At 61.8% G+C, this 19,225-nt stretch overlaps 2 protein-coding genes across 3 annotated transcripts; one reads left to right on the forward strand and one right to left on the reverse strand.

Moving 5' to 3' along the window:
- The first annotated feature begins 873 nt into the window (after window positions 1–873).
- Window positions 874–5,958, forward strand: Gipc3 (GIPC PDZ domain containing family member 3). 2 transcript variants are annotated; one of them, XM_013144738.3, is made up of 7 exons: window positions 874–961; window positions 1,055–1,471; window positions 2,168–2,353; window positions 2,462–2,642; window positions 3,227–3,339; window positions 3,714–3,808; window positions 3,906–5,958. In XM_013144738.3, the coding sequence occupies exons 2-7, from the start codon at window positions 1,274–1,276 to the stop codon at window positions 5,650–5,652; spliced, it is 2,520 nt and encodes an 839-aa protein (XP_013000192.2). In that variant the 5' UTR covers window positions 874–961; window positions 1,055–1,273; the 3' UTR covers window positions 5,653–5,958. The 2 variants fall into 2 exon arrangements, with proteins under 2 accessions (XP_013000192.2, XP_063084962.1); XM_063228892.1 differs by having other exon boundaries at window positions 878–961; window positions 3,714–3,795; window positions 3,906–4,224.
- Window positions 5,959–6,264: 306 nt separating this feature from the next.
- Window positions 6,265–18,223, reverse strand: Tbxa2r (thromboxane A2 receptor). The gene is made up of 3 exons (XM_003460823.5): window positions 17,933–18,223; window positions 9,267–10,126; window positions 6,265–7,231 (listed from the first exon to the last, which is right to left on the reverse strand). Exons 2-3 carry the CDS (start codon window positions 10,059–10,061, stop codon window positions 6,983–6,985), a joined length of 1,044 nt encoding a protein of 347 aa, XP_003460871.1. The 5' UTR covers window positions 10,062–10,126; window positions 17,933–18,223; the 3' UTR covers window positions 6,265–6,982.
- Between the last annotated feature and the right edge of the window lie 1,002 nt (window positions 18,224–19,225).

Below are 19,225 nucleotides of genomic sequence, written 5' to 3' on the forward strand. Positions count from 1 at the left end.
AGCTCAGTGGCCAAAGCACTTGCCTGGCAAGTGTGGGGTCATGAGTTCGAAACCCAAGACAAAAAAAAAAAAAAGATAAAAACCCCAGTGTAGTCCCCATGAGCAGTCACCCAGCCCCTCCCAGCCCAGCACCCCCAGGCCACTTCCTGCCTCTGGCTTTCCTGTCCAGGGTTTCCTGTCCATGGAAGCTCAGCTGGAAGGCTGCCCGCTCTCACTGAGCCTGGTGCCCCCAAGGGCCATCTACATGGTAGCAAGTGACACTTGTGGTTTTTAAAGCTCCTCAGAGAGAAGCAGTTTTTTGAGCCATAATCCCTGTCTAGAAGGCTTGGTTTTTGTTTGAGACGGGGTCTTGCTATGTAGTCCAGGCTGGCCTTGAGCTCACTATATAGCCCAGGCTGCCCTCAAACCCCTGTGATCTCTCCGCCTCAGCCTCCTGAGTTCTGTGACCTGGGAATCCATGCGCTTCCTTGGCAAACAGAATGTACATGCCTACTGTGTGCAGTGCACCGCAGTCTAGGCCTGGAAGAAGGGCCCTGAACCCTGTCCTCCTCGTAGCCAGGGACATAGGCGGGGAGGACACAGGTGAAGAAGTGAGATACCAAACGCACTTCAGGGTGCTAGGGTGCGACACTGCGAAGTGCAGAGAGCAATTAAGAATACAGTGGCTCATGCAGAGCTCCAAGAAAAGGGGGTCCTGGCAGAGGGCACGGCTGTGCAAAGGTCCTGGGGTAGCATGGAGCCAGGTGTTGAGCAGTTAGGAGGCCCTTGTGGCTGGGGTACAGAGATACAGGGACAGAGAGGGAGGGGACCTGGCTGGTCTCGCAGGGCTCTGTGGACTGCTGGGGGGGGGACTTGGATTTTTCCTTTGAGGACGGTGGGAGCCTTAGGGAGTTGTGGGCAGAGGAGGGACCTGCTGGAACTCACTTGATAGCGACCTAACCGTCCCCCCTTTCGGGCTGTGGTGAGGATTAGATGATCCCCTAGCAAAAGCGACAGCTCGGGAGCCGGGCGCCTCGGGGACGGCGAGCTTATTTGTGCTCCTTGTTGTTCTCAGGTCCCCTGCTCAGGCGCCCCTGGGGAGGACGCAGCTGGCCCGGACACCTGGGCCCGCGCCCCCTCCGCGCGGCGGTGTCGCCTTCCCGGGCGGCTCGGGTTCCCGGATCCCCTTACCCGGCGGCTCGGCTCGGCTGTCGCGTCCGGAGCCGGAGGAGGGGAGGCTGCAGGAAGCGGCGGATCCGGCGGCGTCGGCCCGGGTGGGCGCTGAGTTTGCGCCATGGAGAGCGCAGAGTCCCCGCGCGCCTCCGCGCCCCCCGAGCCCCCCGCGCCCCCCGCCGCGCCCCGCGCGCGCCCCCGCCTCGTCTTCCGCACGCAGCTGGCGCACGGCAGCCCCACCGGCAAGATCGAGGGCTTCACCAACGTCCGCGAGCTCTACGCCAAGATCGCCGAGGCCTTCGGGATCGCGCCCACCGAGGTGAGCCCCCGGGGGGTCCCCGAGGCTGGAGGCGGCACGGGGAGCCTGGAGCCCGGCCCCCCACTCCCGGGCACCCCCTGCTCCGGAGTGCAAGAGAATCAGGCCGGGTCCCGGGGCGCAGGGATGGAGGCGCCTCTCAGATCCTAGACGCCACCCGCCGGGAGTGAACCCCGAAAGCGCCTGGGGGTCCCAGGTGGAAAGGGCTGCCCGGGGTTTGCCCAGCCTGGGCGCGGGAGCTTCGAAGCCTCTAGAAAACCCCACAGGTGTCCATCGCCCGCGCCCTCCTAGGCGTCCTCCGCTCCTCTAGGGGTCCCCCCCTTCTTTCCTGCCTCGGTTTCTTCCTTTCCTTCCTGGGGACTGAACTCCGGGGTGCTACAGCTCCAGCCCTTTTTATTTAATTTGGCTCAGGGCCTAGCTAGTCACCCATACTGACTTCAAACTTGGGATCCTCCTGCCTCAGCCTCCCTCAGGGCCGGAATTACAGGCGCGCACCCCACCCCACCCCGCGCGCCCTGCTTCAGTCCTGCCGTTTCACACGGGCTGGGATCATGGCTGGTGGGAGCTCTGGGCCAGTTCTGCGCCTCCTGAGACTCAGTTTCCCCATCAGGCCCATGCACTCATACCCTTGGGGGTGTCTGGGGCGGACACCATGGTTAGGCACGGTGGCCGATTCCGGGCTCCCCTCTCCCCGGGCAGATCCTGTTTTGTACCCTCAACAGCCACAAGGTGGACATGCAGAAGCTGCTGGGGGGGCAGATAGGGCTGGAGGACTTCATTTTCGCTCACGTGCGGGGCGAGACCAAGGAGGTCGAGGTCACCAAGACGGAGGATGCGCTGGGGCTGACCATCACCGACAACGGGGCGGGCTACGCCTTCATCAAGGTGCGCGCATGCGCGGAGGGGGTTGGCGCGGGTGGGATGGGGTGGGGTGGGGGTGGGGTGGGGGCGGGGCGGGGTGGCTGAGCTGGCGGGATGTCGGGGTCCCCTCAGAGGATCAAGGAAGGCAGCATCATCAACCGCATCGAGACCGTGTGCGTGGGGGACAGCATCGAGGCCATCAACGACCACTCCATCGTGGGGTGCCGTCACTACGAGGTGGCCAAGATGCTCCGGGAGCTCCCCAAGGCCCAGCCTTTCACCCTGCGCCTGGTGCAGCCCAAGAGAGCTTTCGGTGAGGCCACTAATGACCAGGGGTGGGGGCGCAGCCGGAGATGGGGCCCTGGGACCGTGGAAGGCCCAGGAATGGAGGCTCAGGACCAGAAGGCGCGGGCTGGTGGGGTAGACTGTAGGGTCATTTGTGGAGGAGGGTGGAGGGTGACCAGGGCAGCAGGGACGGATGGGGAAGTGCCCAGGTCCACTCTGCTGCGTGGATGGAGGTTCTGTGGTTGGGTGTTTTGGTTTGTTTTGGAGACTATGTAGTGCAGATCGGCCTCAAATTTGAGGCGATCCTCCTGCCTCAGCCTCCCGAGTGCTGGGATGACAGGTGTGGGCCACTAAGCCTGGCTGCATTTTTTTTTTAACTGTATACCTCGACTTTCGCATTGAAGGAAACTGTGCTGATTTGCGTAAGCCACGTCCCCCTCACCTCATCTGGGCCCTCGGGTGGGTGGCACTGTCCTAGAGCAGGAGGTTCCGGAATTCCCGTGGGGAGTCTGGAGGATTGTTCCAGAAAGGGGCAGCTAGGGTCACCCAGGGTGGCCAGAACCGGGTCCTCCACACCCAGAACGCATCGCACCCGGTCTCTGTGCCCTCCAGATATGATTGGCCAGCGGAGCCGGGGGAGCAAGCATCCCGTGGATGCCAAGGTGACCAGCGGGAGGGAGACCCTGCGGCTGCGTGCGGGCTCTGCTGCCACCGTGGAGGAAGTGGTGAGCGACTCGGTGTGGCTTTGGACATGGACCTCTTCCTGGCTGGGGTGGCGGCGTGTGCTCTGGGAGGCTGAGGCAGGAGCGTGGCCAATGCAAGCCCAGCCTGGGCCGGTTGGCAGCTAAGGCAGTCCCCATCTCAAAATACAAAACAGAAAAGAGCTGGCATGGACCTCAGGATGAAGGCCGGGAGGCCCGGGGTTCCACCCGCAGTGCGGCAAAGGAAAAAATATCCCTACTCGGAGCCTGCTTCCCTGCCTGGGCCCTGGTGACAGGCGGGTGTCAGGGGGCTCCGGTGCACACGCGCTTCTCTAGGGGGTGTGGGGAGGGCGGCTGCAGGGCCCGGAGCCCCTCACCCCCTGCTCCGCTCTGCCCAGCCCAGCGAGTTCGAGGAGGAGGCGGCCCGCAGGGTGGACGACCTGCTGGAGAGCTACATGGGTATCCGAGACCCTGAGCTGGGTAAGGGGCCAGGGTAAGCCGGGGTCCCCTGGGGAGGCAGCGGAGGCGGCTGGGGTGCCTGGGGAGTGGGCCCCGAGGGCCCTCACCCGCCTCCCCCTCCCGGCCCACAGCGTCCACCATGGTGGAGACGTCCAAGAAGACGGCCAGCGTCCAGGAGTTTGCGAGCTGTTTAGACTCCGTCTTAGGCGAATTCGCCTTCCCGGACGAGTTTGTGGTGGAGGTGTGGGCGGCCATCGGCGAGGCCAGGGAGGCCTGTGGCTAGCATGTCCAGGGGGCCAGCGCAGCCCCAGCCCGGAGCCCGGCACCCCGCCCCAGCCCTGTTCCAGCGCCCGGCCCTGGCCGGGCTCCGAGGCCAAGCTGGGCTCCAGGAGTGAGCCCAGTTCGGAAATCCCGCCCAGCATCTCTAGAGCTCAGCCCTGCTCGGAGGGCAAGCCAGGAACGGAGGCCAAGCCCTGCCCGAGAGCCCAGCTGGGCTTCGAGACCAAACTCAGCCCCAAGCCCCAGCCCAGCTCCAGAGCCCAGCTCAGCCCTGAGCCCCCCGAGCCTAAGGTCATCTCCAGAACCCCGTCGAGCCCTGACACCAAGCCGAGTTCCACAGCCCAGTTAAATGTCCAGATCCAGTCCAGCTTAGAGGTGGACCCCAGCCCAGACACCCACTCCAGCTCCGAGACCAAGCCCAGCCCTAAGATTCATCTGGATCCCAGCACTGAAGATGACCCCAAGGCCCAGCCTGACCCGGACACTCACAGCGGTTCTGGGACAGCAGGTGGCCTCAGAAGCCGGGAGCCAGGCCAGCGGAAAGCCAGCGCTAGGCCCCCAGGTGGCTCCAGGAGCCAGCTCCCCACCACCACGCAATCCCCACGCGAACCTCAGCACTGCCCGGGAAGCCCCCCGCCCCAGGCCCCTGGCCCCCACTCGGCCTCCCTGCCCAGTCCCAGCTCCGGGTCCAGCTCAGGGATGGAGCCCAGCTCCGCAGGGCAGCCTCACACCGGGACCAGGCCCAGCTCCAGCCTTCAGCCCGGCTCTGCACGGCCGTCCAGCTCTGGAGGGAGCAGGCCCAGTGCCGGGGGCCGCCCCGGTGCCCAGACCCCTGCTGCCTGCCGGACACAGGTCCGCTCCAGAGTGCTGACCGACTCGGGGACCCAGACCGACTTCAAGGCCTGGCCGAGCTCCAGAGCTCAGCCCAGCCCAGGTGGCCAACCTGGCCCCGGGGGGCAGTTCGGCCCTGGAGCACAGAGCTGCAAGGCCACTGCCCCCAGCTCCGGGACCCAGCGCCCTCCGGGAGCTCAGGTGACCGCCAGTGCCCAGCGCAGTGCCCAGACCCTGCCGCGTTCCAGGCAGCAGCCCCGGGCCCTGGCCACAGCTGGCCCCGTTGGCCAGCGGGACACAGGGGAGCGGGTTGGCTCCAGAGCTCGGTCCAGCCCGGGAGCCCACTCCAGCTCAGGAATCCGGCCCAGCTCCTCATTTAGCTCCGGAACCCAGCTCGGCCGGGGGACCCAGCTCAGCCTGGGGAGCCAGCCCGACCCCGGAGGCCAGTCCAGAACGAGAGTCCAGCTGGGCCCCGGTAGTGGGCCCTGCCCACTGACCCCTGAGCCCAGCCCAGCCCCCAGGGCCCCGACTCCGTCCATCAGCAGAGCCCCGGGGACTCAGCCCCGGCCTCCTGAGCCAGCACCCGGAGCTCAGGCCGGCCTCCCTGCCAGGCCAGGGTCCTCAGCCTCCCGCCTGGCCCCTCGTCCAGCAGCTCCCTCTGCACCCCAGAAACCCCCCCTTTCTCCCAAGCTGCAGTTGGGACCCCCAAAGCCCACCCCACCACCTGTATCTGTCACCCCTGGCCTTTCCCCAGCAAGAGCCTCCTAAGTTCCCTCCCAGCCTCTGGAACCCCCCAGCTCAGGAGAGCACCCCCAACATGAGCCGGGGAGCCGGGCCCCGCCCCCGCCGGGTGACGTCACGGGAACTCTGCCCCTTCCAGCCGGGCTGCCCCAGACACCTCGAAGGTGACCTGGTCCCCCGCCAGGAGGGAGGGGGGTCGTGGAAACGGGGTTCGGTTTCAGGCGCCTGACCAGGGCCTTGTAAGTGGATCCAATGTGTGCTGGACGATGCAGGGCGGGGCGCTGGCTTCTGTACCCCCAGGGCAGTGCGCCCTGCAAATAAAGGCTCCTCACACCCTGCCTTCGGCCAGTGTCCTGCTGTGGTCGCGGGGGGGGGGGGGGGGTTGCGGGGGCCGGGCCAACACCGCGTCCACGCAGCAGCCTGCGTGCGTGGGTGGTCCGTGGTCCAGTGAGCGGTCCATGGGTCCTGCGTGGCGGTGTCACCAGGGAAAGATGAGAAGCTGACGCACATGCCCGTGATCTGTACCCTCTGGAAGGCAGAGGCAGGAGGATCCCAAATTCAAGCCCCGCCTGGACCTCACTCTCCCCCCAGTCATCTGAGCCTGGACAGAAGGAAAATGAAACCAGCAACTTCGGGATGTATTTTGGCAAGAGAGGGGGCGCCCCCATCTCGCTGTTCACATTCAATTTATTATTTTTTTCTTTTTTCCTTTTTGAGGTGTTCAGGGTCCAACCCTGGGCTTTGCATATGCAATACAAGCGCTCACCACTGAGCTGCACCCCAACCCACCCCTCTTGGGTTTATTTTGAGGCACAATGTCACTGAATGCCTTTGTCTTTTTGAGACAGGGTCTCACTATGCAGCTCAAGCAGGCCTGGAGCTCACTGTGTCGCCCAGGCTGGTCCCGAACTCACAGGGATCCTCCTGCCTCAGCCTCCCAGTGCTGGGATGACAGGCGTGCGCCATCACGCCTGGCTGTTGAAATGGCTAAATTGCTCAGGCTGGGCTGGAGCTCGAAACCCTCCAGCCTCGGCCTCTGGAACAGTCTGAATGACGCGTGTCCTGCTGCGCCCTGCGCCCAGGGCGGAGCTGCTCCAGGCAGGCGCGGAGCAGGTGGTTAACCCCAGCAAGGCCTCCTCTTAGGGGATCACAGCACCCCCAACGGACAGGGCTTCCGGAAGGGAGAAGACTCGCCCCTCTGGGCTTCACAGTTCGATGATCCCTTCCAGGAGTCCCCAAACTCCCCTCCGGGGCTGGGGAGATCTGGGGGTGCTGGGGTGGGCGTGGGGCTCTGAGTGGGCAGGGCAGGGCAGGGGGACCAGGCAGCACCCCGGGCAGGTAAAGGCTCCCCCGCGAGTCACAGCAACCCCCTGGCGCGCTGGGTGAGCTGCGGCTGCAGGGACATGGAGCGGGGCCGCGTGCTCAGGCGCGGGTGTAGACGGCGCAGCACTGCGCGGCGGAAGAGGATGTAGACCCAGGGGTCCAGGATCTGGTTCCAGGTGGCCACCCGCAGGTAGATGAGCAGCTGCTGCTCCGTGGCCCGGGACAGCTGGCCTGAGGCGCTCATGGCCGGCGGCGTCCGCAGCACCGTCTGCGCGATGAAGACCTGCAGGACGGGCGGGCGGGTGAGCGGCAGGCGCGGAGACCCTCCTGCCTCGGCCTCCCCGGGGCGGCCGGGCTGGGCGTGCAGCGCCGCCCGAACCTAGAACCTCACAGTCAGTAACTCAAAGCTATACATTTCAAACGCTTTTACACGACATTAAATTTATAAAACATACACAGTACACACAGCTTTTCTGTCGTGCAGCGCTGGGGAATGAACTCAGGGCTTTCACACTGAACTCCAATCTCGGCCCTTTTTATGTTTTATGTTGAGACAGGGCGTCACTAAGTCTAAACTGCCCGGGCTGGGCGCGAACTGACGACCTTCCTGCCTTGGCAGCCCGGAGGGCTGAGTTCACAGGTGTGCGTCACTATGCACAACCCGAATTTTGTGACGTGTTTAAAGTATTAAATTTCTGTACACTAAAGCATAAACTTCATCATTTTAATTGGCCTTTCGACATATAATTTATATTTATTATTAAATATATAAAAGAAGTTTTAATAAATTATTGTATAACAGGTTATGATTTTAAAATAATATAACCATTATTACATAGTTAATGTAATTATAAGTACAATTATAACGCAACATGTAATGTTGCGGATTATGCACTATAACACTGCATAATGATACAGCTATTAGTTATAATAGCATAATAATTATGGGGTTTATATTACTTTACTATTTTGGGGGGCCTGTATCTCTGTCTCTTTTTATTTTTGGACAGGTAGGTCCTAGCGAAGTGATCCAGGCTGACCTCAGATGTGCAACCTTCCTGCCTCAGACTCCTGAGGAGCTGGGGTAACAGGTGTGAACCCCCACACCTGGCTTATATTTTATAATTACAAATGGTTATAATTAAGAATTACGTTATACTGAAACACTTGGCATTTTATGACAGCGTATGGCCACACAGACACTATATTATTTCCCGAGTGTCCACTCGGCGCGGGTGGACCAAGGGCCTGGGGGCACAGCAGGGTCAAGATTCAAAGGCAGGGACACACACACACACACACACACACACACACACACACACACATCAGGTGCACAACTCAGGCCCCTACAGCAGGGGGCGCTGTGAGCACCAAGAGGTTCTCCTCTTCTGCCCTCAGCCCTCCACTGCTCCCACCTGGGCCAAAGCCCAAGTCCTCTCTGCAGCCCGCCTGTCCCTGCCCCTCCTCATTCTGCCCCGGTCACACTGACTCCACTGAACTGTGCCTAGCTCTGTCCTGCCCCAGGGCCTTTGCACAGCCATGCCCTCTGCCTGCAGTATTTATTTTGTTTTTTGAGATAGGGTCTGGCTATGTAGCCCAGGTTGGCCTTGAACTCATGGCAATCTGCCTGCTTCAGCCTCTGCAGTGCTGGAATTACAGTTATTTGCCATTGTGCCCAGGCCTGTTGGCATCTTGTTAATCCTAGAGCCAGAGGGAACTCAGCCCCTGGTGGCTGAATCCAGTTTTCAAAGGAAAACCTTGTACCCAGGTGAGGTGGCACTCACCTGTCATGCCAGCACTCTGGGAAACTGAGGCAGGAGAATCACATGCCTGAGCCCAGTATGGGCAACTCAGCCACCTAGCGAGGCCTTATCTCAACAAGGCCTGGTGACGAGCTCAGTGTGGAAGCCTGGGTTCCATCCCCGGCTTGGCACCTTGGGAGCTCCTCTTCTGAGCCCAGCCCTGGACCCACCCATAGGAACACGCAGGAGGGCTGGAGTCCAGTCTGTGCCGGGCAAAGTGACTTCTAAATACTCAGCAGTTCCCTCCACAGGATTTTGCGCTGTTTTGCGTTTTTGTCTTTTTGAGCCAGGGTCGCGCTGTGCAGTTCAGGCGGCCTTGAGCTCCCTTTGCAGCCCAGGCCTCACCTCCCTCTCCATGGCGGGGCACGCACTGCGGGGTCATTCCTGCCTTGCTCACGAGCTCCCCCTCCCGGCTGCGAGGCGAATCCCCAGGTTTCCCGGAGGGCGGGCGCAGGGTGGCGCCCGAGGGGATCCGCGGCCGGCCGGGGCTCCCCCCCACCCCGCCTCCCGACTCACCAGCAGCGGCATCCAGCAGACGCTGGCCACCAGCATGATGCCCAGCAGCTGCACCATCATCTCCAGCTCGCAGGCCCGCGGGCGCTGCCGCTGCGCCCCCTGGCGGCCGCGGCGCGCACGGCACAGCACGGCCACGCTCACCGTGTTGAGCGCCAGCGACAGCGCCACCGAGAGGCCGCCGAGCAGCGCGAAGAGCAGCGCGAAGGCCGCGTCCCCGCGCCGCGCGCCCAGCGTCAGGAAGCACCAGGAGCCCGGAAACTGCAGCGAGTAGCGGCCCAGGCCGAGCCCCAGGGCGGGCAGCAGCCCGAGCGCCAGCGCCGCGGCCCAGAGCAGCAGCACCCAGGCCCAGGCGCGGCGCGGGGAGGCGGCCGCCGGCCGCGAGAAGGGCCGCGCGATGCCCAGGAAGCGCTCGCAGGCCATGGCGGCGCCCAGCAGCAGCGGGCACAGCCCGAAGAAGACCATGGCGACGCCCATGAAGTCGCACAGGCGGCAGCGCGGGTCCACGGCGCGCCAGTCGAAGCGCAGCGCGTGCTGGGTCACCACGATGGCGCCGGTGACCAGCAGCCCCAGGAAGTCGGTCAGCACCAGGCCGCACAGCAGCGTGAGGAAGCACGAGCGCGGGCTGGCCGGAGCCCCCGCGCGCGCCCCCGCCAGCGCGCTCAGGGCCAGCAGGTTGGAGGCCAGGCCCAGCACGCAGAAGGAGGCCGAGAACCAGGGCGAGGCGATCAGCTCGTCGGACAGCGTGATGTTGGTGGGCCGGAAACACGGCCCCAGGGAGGTGTCATTGGGCCACATGGCGCTGCGGGGCCGCGGGGTCAGCGGGTCATCGCCCCGTCGGGCTGGCCCTGGCTCGGGCGCATCTAGGAGGCAGAAGAGAGGAGAGCGGTTGGTTACAGACGCTGTGAGATTCTGGCAAACTCCTGTTCAACCTTCAGTGCCCCGGCTCCAATAGCCCATCGTCGAGGAAGCCTGTCTGAGTGCAAGTGATAAGAGTTCAGAACTCACGCCTGTCATCCCAGCACTCGGGAGGCTGAGGCAGGAGGATCGTTGCGAGTCCTAGACCACCAGCCTGGGCTGCAAAATGAGCTCAAGGCCAGCCTGGACTGCATAGCGGAAACCCTGCCTCAAAAAGACAAGGAAAAAAAAATTGAGAACTCCTAGCAGGGCGTTCTGATGCACACCTCTAATTGCAGCTCTCCAGGAGGCTGAGGCAGGAGGATGGCCAGTTTGCATTTCCCCATCCTGGGATTTGAACCCTTTTTATTGTTCATTTTGACACTGAAGTCACTAAGTTGCCCAGACTGGCCCTAAACTTGCAATCTTCCTGCCTCAGCCTCCCAGGAAGCTGAGGTGACAGCCAGATGCCACCATTCATGGCTCTGAAGGTGACAGGTTGGAGCCCAGCCCGGTAACTTAGCAAAACCCTGCCTCAAAATAAAAATAAACTGGTGTGGTGGCACGTGTCTGCCATCTCAGCACTCAGGAGGCTGAGGCAGGAGGATCACTCTGGAGCCAGCCTGGGCAAAGACCAGGACTGTCCTCTCTGGGATCCCCGAGGGACACCCGAATGTATTTTCTGGATCCCAGAAAAGAACTGAGGAGCCCGGTTTGGGCTCCAGGCCTGGTGCTGTGTGACTTTTGGCTCCCAGAGCCTCAGTTTCCCCACCATTCACCCTCCTGAGACCATGGCAGAACTCAGCACCAGCCCCGGATTCTTCAGACAGACACCGCCCCTCCAGTCACACCCCGCGAGGCCGGCCGGCCGCTGGGCCCGGGTTCACCCGGCTCCTGTCCCTGCGGTTACTTTAGGAAATCTGGGTGCGTCTGCGGTTCACACCCCCTGGCCTGGTGTGATGGCTGTTTTCCACTTTCCCAGAGTCGTTTTTAGAACAAGAAATGAGCCCAGAAGTCTCAGTTCCATTTTGGGAAGCAAAAAAAAAAATCCTTCAGGTCCTTCGCAGGGACAGCTCCCGGGGGAGGACGTGGGACAGGCCGTGGCCAGCGTGGGCCACAGAGCGGGGCCGCCTCGGGGAGATCTGGACAGCCATTCAGATGCACGCCGTCAGCCCAGCACTCTGGGAGGCTGAGGCAGGAGAACGCATGCCACGCTGTGGGTGCAGGCAGCCAGTGGGCGCAGGAGGGTGGCGGGACCCCAAGTGCCAGGCAGCTACCACTGTTCTGTTAGCTGCCACCCACCTCCTTTCTTTAAAAAAAGTTGGAGCAGGTCTCACTGTCTCACTAGGTTGCTAGTTGCCCGGGCGGGGCTTTCCTCTGGGACCCTCCTGCCTCAGCCTCCCCAGTGCTGGGAGCCGCCGGTGGGTTGTTTTTTCAATGTTCTTTTTTCTTTTTACCAACTAGCCTGACATAAGCCTCACCTTGCAGATGGGAGCCGAGCCTCTGACTTTGGAAACCGTACGGGCTTCCTTGCTGTCTTGTTTGAATTATTCGAACTAACACAGTATGTTAAACTGGGTTAACAGACTGAGAAAACTTTGTCCCTTTCAAAAACCTGCAGCCATCAGTAAACGGCCGCAGCAAGGCCAGGCCCTGGGGTCCCAAACCCTGCGGGGAGCTGTCCCTGTCTGGCTCTATCCCTTCCTTGTCAAACGCAGGTGATTTAGAGACACGAGCCCGGGAACCTGAGCAGAACAAATGAACAAATAAGAACTAGAATGAACTCCATGACCCAACCCAAAAATGGGCCTCTGAGATCAACACACGCTTCTCAGAAGAACCACAAATGGCAAATAAATACGGGAAAGAACGTTCAGCATCGCTGGGCGTTGGAGAGATGCAAATTAAAACAACACTGAGATTCCACCTCCCGGAAAGAGTGGCTGTCATCAAGAAATCAAGCAACAGCAGACGCTGGCTGGGCTGGAGGGGAAGGGAGCCTTCTCCACTGCGGGTGGGGTGCAGGCTGGGGCAGCCACTGTGGAGACCAGCGTGGAGCCCCTCGGAAACGAGAGCTAGAGTTTCCATTTGACCCGGCCATTCCCCTCCTGGGTGTCTTCCCAGAAGAGTCAAACACATTGCACCGCAGCAATACACATGCACCCACATGGTTAAATCCTGGAAACAGCCCAAATGCCCATCACCTGATGAGTGGAGGTGTGATACATAATGGAGTACTACTGGGCCCTGAAGAAGGGAAAGGCTGAGGCGCTGAGAGCTAAGCGGAGGCAGCCTGGGAGCCTCACGGCAAGTGGAATAACTCGGACACGTGTGCGAGTGTCACATTCTCTCTCTGGCATGTGAAACTGAAAGTGTAAATAAGAACCAGAATGTACAATCGGTATTGCGAAATGGGACGAGGGATAAAATGGAAACAAGCTGGTGACTAAGGAGGGGAGGATGCGCTGCGCATACCTACGTTGTACCAGTCAACAACTCAGGGCGGGGGTGCGGCTCAGCGGCACCGCACCTGCCTGGCACACGCGAGGTCCTGAGTTCGAGTCCCGGTACCAAGAAATAACAATTTTTAAAAGTTTCCATTTCTACTGCCTTCAAGCCAGGAGCCTTCAGGCTGGGCAGCTGGCGGCGGGCACTCCCAGGAGAAGCGGGTGGCTCAGTGCCCTGCTTCCTGCAGGCTTTGATGGGCCTCAAATAGACCTGAAAGTCCCTGGCGGGGCTTCCGCCCGGGCCTTGATTTCCATGTCAGTACCAGGAACTGAACGCTTGACCTCGAGCTTGCGGGCAGGGCTGTGCCTGCTGAGCCCCGGCCCCGGCCCCGGCCCCGGCCGTCTCCTTGACAGCAGGGAAAGCTTTGCCCTGACCAGGGAAAGCTGCCTCAGTCTCCACACTGCAATGCAGAGCGGGGAAGGATGAGGCCGGCTGGAACTTTAGGCCGTTCTCAGGTTCTTTTTTTTACCTAAAATGTGCAGGGTAGAGCGACATCCCTAAGGGGGCTCCTGTGACCCGGGGTGCAAGGGGCGGGTGGCAAGCTGTGGTATTGAGGGGACCCTGAGGAGAGGCTGAGCCCCGGGCGCCCCGTCCTGCGAGTCCCCGCCTGCGTCTCAGAGAAGCTGGAATCTCTCGGTCTGCTTGGTGGACAGTCTCTGGGACTCTCAATCCGTTTGGCAACTAACACCAGGTACTAATGATAACAACTTCAGCCGGGCGTGGTGGCGCACATCTGTGACCCCAGCACTCGGGAGGCTGAGGCAGGAGGATCGCTGTGAGTTCAAGGCCAGTCTGGGCTACAGAGTGAGCTCAAGGCCGGCCTGAGCTGCACAGTGAGATCCTGTCTCAGAAAGCCAAACACACAGGAAAGCACTTTCCTCACGCCCTGCCTGCAGACTGCCGGTTTGTCTGCCTTGAAATGTGAAAATCTGCCTGCACCGTACTTGGACAGTTTCCCTTCTGGGGTTTGGGGACAGCCCCCCCTTTCTGATTGGTTCCTACGCAAGCACCCAGGAGGTCAGAGGCCCGTGTGTACTCCCAGGGCGAGGGATGGGCAAGGGGGGATGAGAAAGGGACCCTGGTGGCACTAGAAAACAAATCAGGGGCACAGTAAGGCCCTAAAAGCACCCCACGGTTCTTCCCGTACGGGCGGAGATGCTGCACGGAAACGGTGAGCGGGGTTTTCACAGGACCAGGAGGGGTGACCACCCCTGGGAGGTGGGCAAGGCTGTGCATTCTGGGCCTAAAACCCACCGGGCCAAGTTCAGACTGTCTTCTCTGGGGGAGCCTGGCGGTTAGACTCTACCCACATCTGCCAGGTGCACGATTTCTTTTCTTTTGCTATCAGGAATCGAACTCGGGACCTGGCACTTGCCAGGCAGGTGCGGTGCCCTGAGCCTTAGCTGCAGCCCGGGGGGCACTTTAGCAGCCGTGGGGCCCGACTGAACCTTCACGGGCTGCATCCAAGCTCTCCCTGCCCATCCCGGAAGGCCAGGGGGGGTCGTTTCTAAAGAATTCATTCCCAGATCTGGGGTGTCCGTCTCTCCGCAGTGACCATGGGCTTATTTACCCCCAAATCACTCAGGGTGGCTAACCATTTGGTGGCCTCAGAGTCTGGAAAGGCAAAGAGTTAAGCAGACCCTAAATCCAGCTCTGACAAAACTTTGCCAGGAGTCGGCTGAGTCCCAGCTGCAACCCTGCCGTAATGGCCATGAGGGTTTGGGACAGGCCCCCCCAAACTGAGCTAAATCCAAGTTCTCTGAGAGGCCGCGTCTGTCCTCGGATTTGACAGTAGACCAAGAGGCCATGGACCCTTACGAAGTCTCATTAGTCTGGGTCCAGTGAAACAGGCTCCCCAGATGTGTGGGAACGCAGTTCCGCCAGCACCCGGCCTGGGGAGCCACATCTGTCGGCCCTGGAGACCCCGTTCTCATAAAATCTTGGTCGGGGGGATCCCCGCTGACCAGCGAAGGTCAAAATAGAAAGGCCCCTTTTCACCCCTCCCGTGACACCCCCTGGGTAACACTGACACTAGACAGAGATGATTTGGTTCATCTTTGTAAAATGAACCCAAGCCGCATCTGGTGGCTCAAGCCTGTCACCTCCCAGCACTGGGAGGCTGAGGCAGGAGGATCACTGCGAGTTTGAGGCCAGCCTGGGCGACATAGTGAGTTCAGGGCCATCCTGGACTAGATGGTGAGACCCTGTCTCAAAAAAACCCAGCAGCGCAGTGCCTGCCTGGGAATCGTGAGGTCCTGAGTTCGATTCCTGGTACCAACAAGCAAAACGAAACAAAACCCTCAAGACTCCAGAGCTGCTGCCCAGAAGTAAACAGGATCTTGGCGGGCCATGGCCTCCGCTGTGACATTGCTCCCTGATACAGGAGCGTGGAAATCTGACCGCTTGTCCTCGCAGGGCTGATGGGAAACTTTCTTTCCTCCATCATATAGGCGGCTTTGTCGTTGGCCAGGGTTTCTTTCGGGCACCAGCCAGGGAGCCACCACGCCCAAGGCAGGTGGGGAGCCCCTGCTACGGAAGCAGAGACCCTCCTGCCTCAGCCTCGAGGCCCATAAAGAGATGGGATTTTGGTCTCTGGGAGGGAGGTGGCGCAGGAGGGCGGGGCATGGCAAACTAGCTGGGGGAGAAGCAGGAGCCCTGAATTTGAGTACTTTTATCTTTATTCTTTTTTTCTCTCTTACTGGGAATCTTACTAGGACTCGAACTCACGACCTCACGGGTGCCAGGCAGGTCCCCGGCCCTAATTTCCCTTTTGATTTGGTTTTACTCCCCACAAGCTCGCTCTGAGCATCTCTCCCTTACCCTTCCCTTTCAATTTTTAAAAAAGTGATTTTACACTGTTTTTCGCTCCTTTCTCCAATTCTTTGTTCGAGAAGCCAGGAACCTGGAACCAGAACCCCAAGCCCAGCCCGGAGCGGCGGGGCCTCAGTTTCCCTTTATGTTCACAGGCAGCGGGCACTGGGCAGCAGAGCTGGCCCCAGGCAGGGCCGGAAGTGGAGGCGGGGGAAGCCGGTGGGTGGCCGGGCCTGGCTCCATCTCCGTAATCAGCGCCTTGGCAGGCCCCTGGGCTCTGCTCCTCCCCACAGAGTCTCGTAAATTATCGAGCTCCAGACAGCTGCCCCGGGCGCCCCCTGGCCCGGACCCAAGGCCTCTGCCACCCCGTGGGGTGAAACTGAGGCCCAGAGAGGCAGGGTGGGGTGCGCTCCTGGGCTCCAGGCGGTGGGACCCTGGGCCGGGGGCAGAGCCCACCCTCTGTGACCTCAGCCTTGGATTCCCCTAGGATGGGGCGCTCCCTCCCTCCTGCCCGAGCTGGTATGCCACGTCCAAACATTCCTGGGACTCGGGCTGTGCCTGCGGCCACTGCCCCGGCTTCTGACTGCAGTGACCGCCAGGCCCCTCTGGGTCTCTGCGTTCCTTTGACCCCCACTCCAGGGCCTGAGTCTGGCAGGCCCGGGGGACGCACACCTCCGGGTCTCGGGGCTCGGAGCGAGCCTGGGACCCAGAGCCCTTGGCTACGGGGAGGCTGGAAACTAACACCAAGTCCCTCTGGCCATTGCTGGCGGTTTCCAGTTCCCCTCCACCGCTCCCAACTGGGGCTCAGGTAACAGCAACCCGCTCAAATTCCCCCAGCCAGCCAAGGCCAGCAGGGGACCCGGCATCCGTGTCCTGCATTGGCAGCAAAGGACAGCAGAGCCCTCACCAGGCTCCCCTGTGTGGCCCTAGGCAGAACGCTCTCCCTCTCTGCGTCCTATGGGAGGCAGGGATTCCGGCTTGTTGCTTTTAAAGCTGGAAAAATCAGAATCCTTAAACGCAGCCAGCGTGGTACCGCACAGCTGGAACCCCAGCACTGGAGAGACTGAGGCAGGAGGGTCCCCTCGAGCTTGAGGCCAGCTCAAGGCCAGCCTGGACTACAGAGCGAGACTCCCGTCTCCAAAAACAAAACAAAGTCAAACAAAACAAAACAAAACAAAACAAAATGAATCCCTGGGCCTGAGACATGGGAAATTTGGGCTCAGAGCATCCTGGAACTCTAATGAGCCCCGATTCCTGGCATCCCCAAGACTTCGGATGCCAGAATTCCAAGGAGTTCCTAGAACTTCCAGGGCAGTGTGGCTGGGCCCAGGCATGGGACAGACATGGGAACGGGCGGCATGTGGCCGGGCCCTCGGTCCCTTTCAACACCCTGCCCCATCCTGCCCTGAAATCTGGCCCCAGTGGGTGACGCAAGCCCCGTGGCAGCTCAGGCCCCCCTCAGGCTCCCTGTCTGCCACACTGGGCGGGAGGCTCAGCCACACCACAGCACGGTGACCCCTCCGGAGGACGGGCAACGGGTGCCCCCCACCTGGTGTCTTGGGTGTTCTGTCCAGGCCTGCCTGACCCCCCACAGCAGTGCCGCCCTCTCCAGGCTGGGCACCCTCTCCACTCCTGTGGACAAGGTGGGAGCCCCAGGACCTGGGGTACCCCCGATTCTAGAGGCCTCTGACTGCATCCTGCAGCTACTGAGGACCTGGAGGTGGCAGCCGGACAGTGGGTTCTGCTCCAGCAGCTCACTGTGCGCAACCCTAGCAACCTGACAGGGCCCCACCCCCACACACCTGCCTGCAGCCACCAGCAGCACCCGCCCCTCACCCAGCCTGCATTTCCAGAACCTCTTCCTGTTTTTGATTCCAATGAGCTCCCCCTACCCTCGCCCATAGGGTGCAGATGCTTTACAGCCTGGGCCGAGCATGCCGGCTCCCTGAGCCGCTTTCCTCTTCTGTGCATTGAACAGCACAGGCCAAGTGCTGGGTGTGGGACCAGGAGGGGGACTCGGACATCACCACTGGCCGTTAAGGGTGCACAGACACACACTGGGGCACACACAGGACCCAGCTGATCAACGGGCAGCCTTGCCAAAAGACAGACAGACAGACAGGGGACACAGACGGTCAGGCACAAACACATGGAGATCCACCAACACACAGCTGTCTGGAGACAAAGAGCCCCAGCTTCTGGCAGCTCCTACTTGGGCCCAAGGGACCCTCAGGACCGGACTGGTCTCCCTGGGCCAGGAGAGACCTCAATGGCCGCCCGGCCCTGGCCCCCTCTCTCCTTCCCGCCCACCGCCAGGCAGCAAAAGCCACGCCAGGGCCACTGGCGGGACCCCATGCGCCCGGCCGCAGGGCTGCGGGGTGACACTGACACACCCACCACCGAGGGCAGGCCCAGCTGCTGGCCGTGTCCCCACCCCACCCCCTGGGCCTCACCTGGCTGGAGTCGGGGCCTCAGGGAGCAGACGGCAGAGCGCTCTGGGCCTGGAGCAGGCGGTGGGCACGGGGAGCGATCCGGTCCGGGCACCGCCGGGGAAACTGAGTCATGGGCAGTGGGGGGGGGAGGGGGCTGGGGAAACTGAGTCACGGGCAGCAGGGGGGGCTGGACGGACGCTGGGAGGCTGCAGGTGGTGGTGAGGCTCAGATGCAGGGCGCAGACCAGGGCTCTGGGGCGCCGGGTGCTGGGCTGGGGTGGGCGGCCGTGCGGTGTCTGCTCCTCCCCGGCTCCAGCAAGCCCGGCCCCGCCCCGCCACGCCCCGCCCCGCCCTGGCCCGCGGAGGACACCGCTGGGGGAGGGGATGTCGTGACCCCCCCCAGGATCCCCCCCCTCCCCCCGCGCAATGCCCGGGTCCCTGCCCCACCCCCAGCCTGGGCCGCCCTGGGGGCCCCTCCCGGTCCCCCGCCTCCAGCCCCGGTCTAGTCCAGCGCCCAGGGCCTGGGGGACCAGGCTGGCAGCAGGCTGACCAGGTGCCCCGGGCCTGGCACACAGTAGGTGCTTCATGAACGCGGGACGTTTGAGGCCCTGGGGTGCAGGCAACTGGACACTGGAGCCATCTGGCTGGGCCGGGGCTGGAGGAGATCACAGTCCTGGGGGAGCTGTCCTGGCCACGGGGAAGGGCGGGTCCCCCTGGCTGTCACCAGTGCAGGGTGTGGAGGGATGGATGGAGCGGGCTGCTCGGGAGAGAGGCACAAGAGGCCAAGCGGTCCAGGCAGGGCTTGGGCTGGGCTGCCCTGGCAGAGAACTTCCTCAGAAGTCCCCAGAGCTGGCACTCTGGGAGGCTGCGGCAGGAGGACCACAAGTTTGAGCCCAGCCTGGGTAGCTGACCGATTTACTGAGACTGTATCTCAGACTGAAGAACAAGAATAAATTAAAAGAGGTGGGGATGTAGCTCCAGCACCAAGGCCCTGGGGCCAGGGGTCGATCCTAGAGAGGCTGTGGATTTAGCTCAGTGGCACAAGTGCCTGCCTGGTGAGCCCGAGGTTTGATTCCTGGTTCCAAAAGAGTGGGAAAAAAAAAAAAAAAAAAAAAAAGGCAGCCTCACTGTCATTCAGGGCTCTGGGCCGGGGTCCTCCCAGGCTGGGCCCGGGAGACAGAGGCACAGGGGTCAAACTTCTGCAGGCAGTCCCCTGGCAGAGGGGCATCTCCCTTGCAAAGGGACAGGGGTTTGCAAGCCTGGGCCGCCTGCCTTTCAAGAGGTGTGGGAGATAGGGCCGGGCTGGGCTTGTCAC

This window comes from Cavia porcellus, unplaced genomic scaffold (assembly GCF_034190915.1).
Source record: "Cavia porcellus strain 051 isolate PalLab524CR breed Dunkin Hartley unplaced genomic scaffold, mCavPor4.1 scaffold_17, whole genome shotgun sequence".
In the NCBI taxonomy this organism is placed as follows: domain Eukaryota; kingdom Metazoa; phylum Chordata; class Mammalia; order Rodentia; family Caviidae; genus Cavia; species Cavia porcellus.

Coding starts and splice junctions, on each gene's coding strand:
- Tbxa2r (XM_003460823.5), bottom strand. CDS start 10,061: ATGTGGCCCAATGACACCTCCCTGGGGCCGTGTTTCCGGCCCACCAAC. Junction 7,232..9,266: donor TCTGCTGGATGCCGCTGCTG/GTGAGTCGGGAG, acceptor CCCGTCCTGCAG/GTCTTCATCGCGCAGACGGT.
- Gipc3 (XM_013144738.3), top strand. CDS start 1,274: ATGGAGAGCGCAGAGTCCCCGCGCGCCTCCGCGCCCCCCGAGCCCCCC. Junction 1,472..2,167: donor TCGGGATCGCGCCCACCGAG/GTGAGCCCCCGG, acceptor CTCCCCGGGCAG/ATCCTGTTTTGTACCCTCAA. Junction 3,809..3,905: donor GAGCTGGGTAAGGGGCCAGG/GTAAGCCGGGGT, acceptor CCCGGCCCACAG/CGTCCACCATGGTGGAGACG.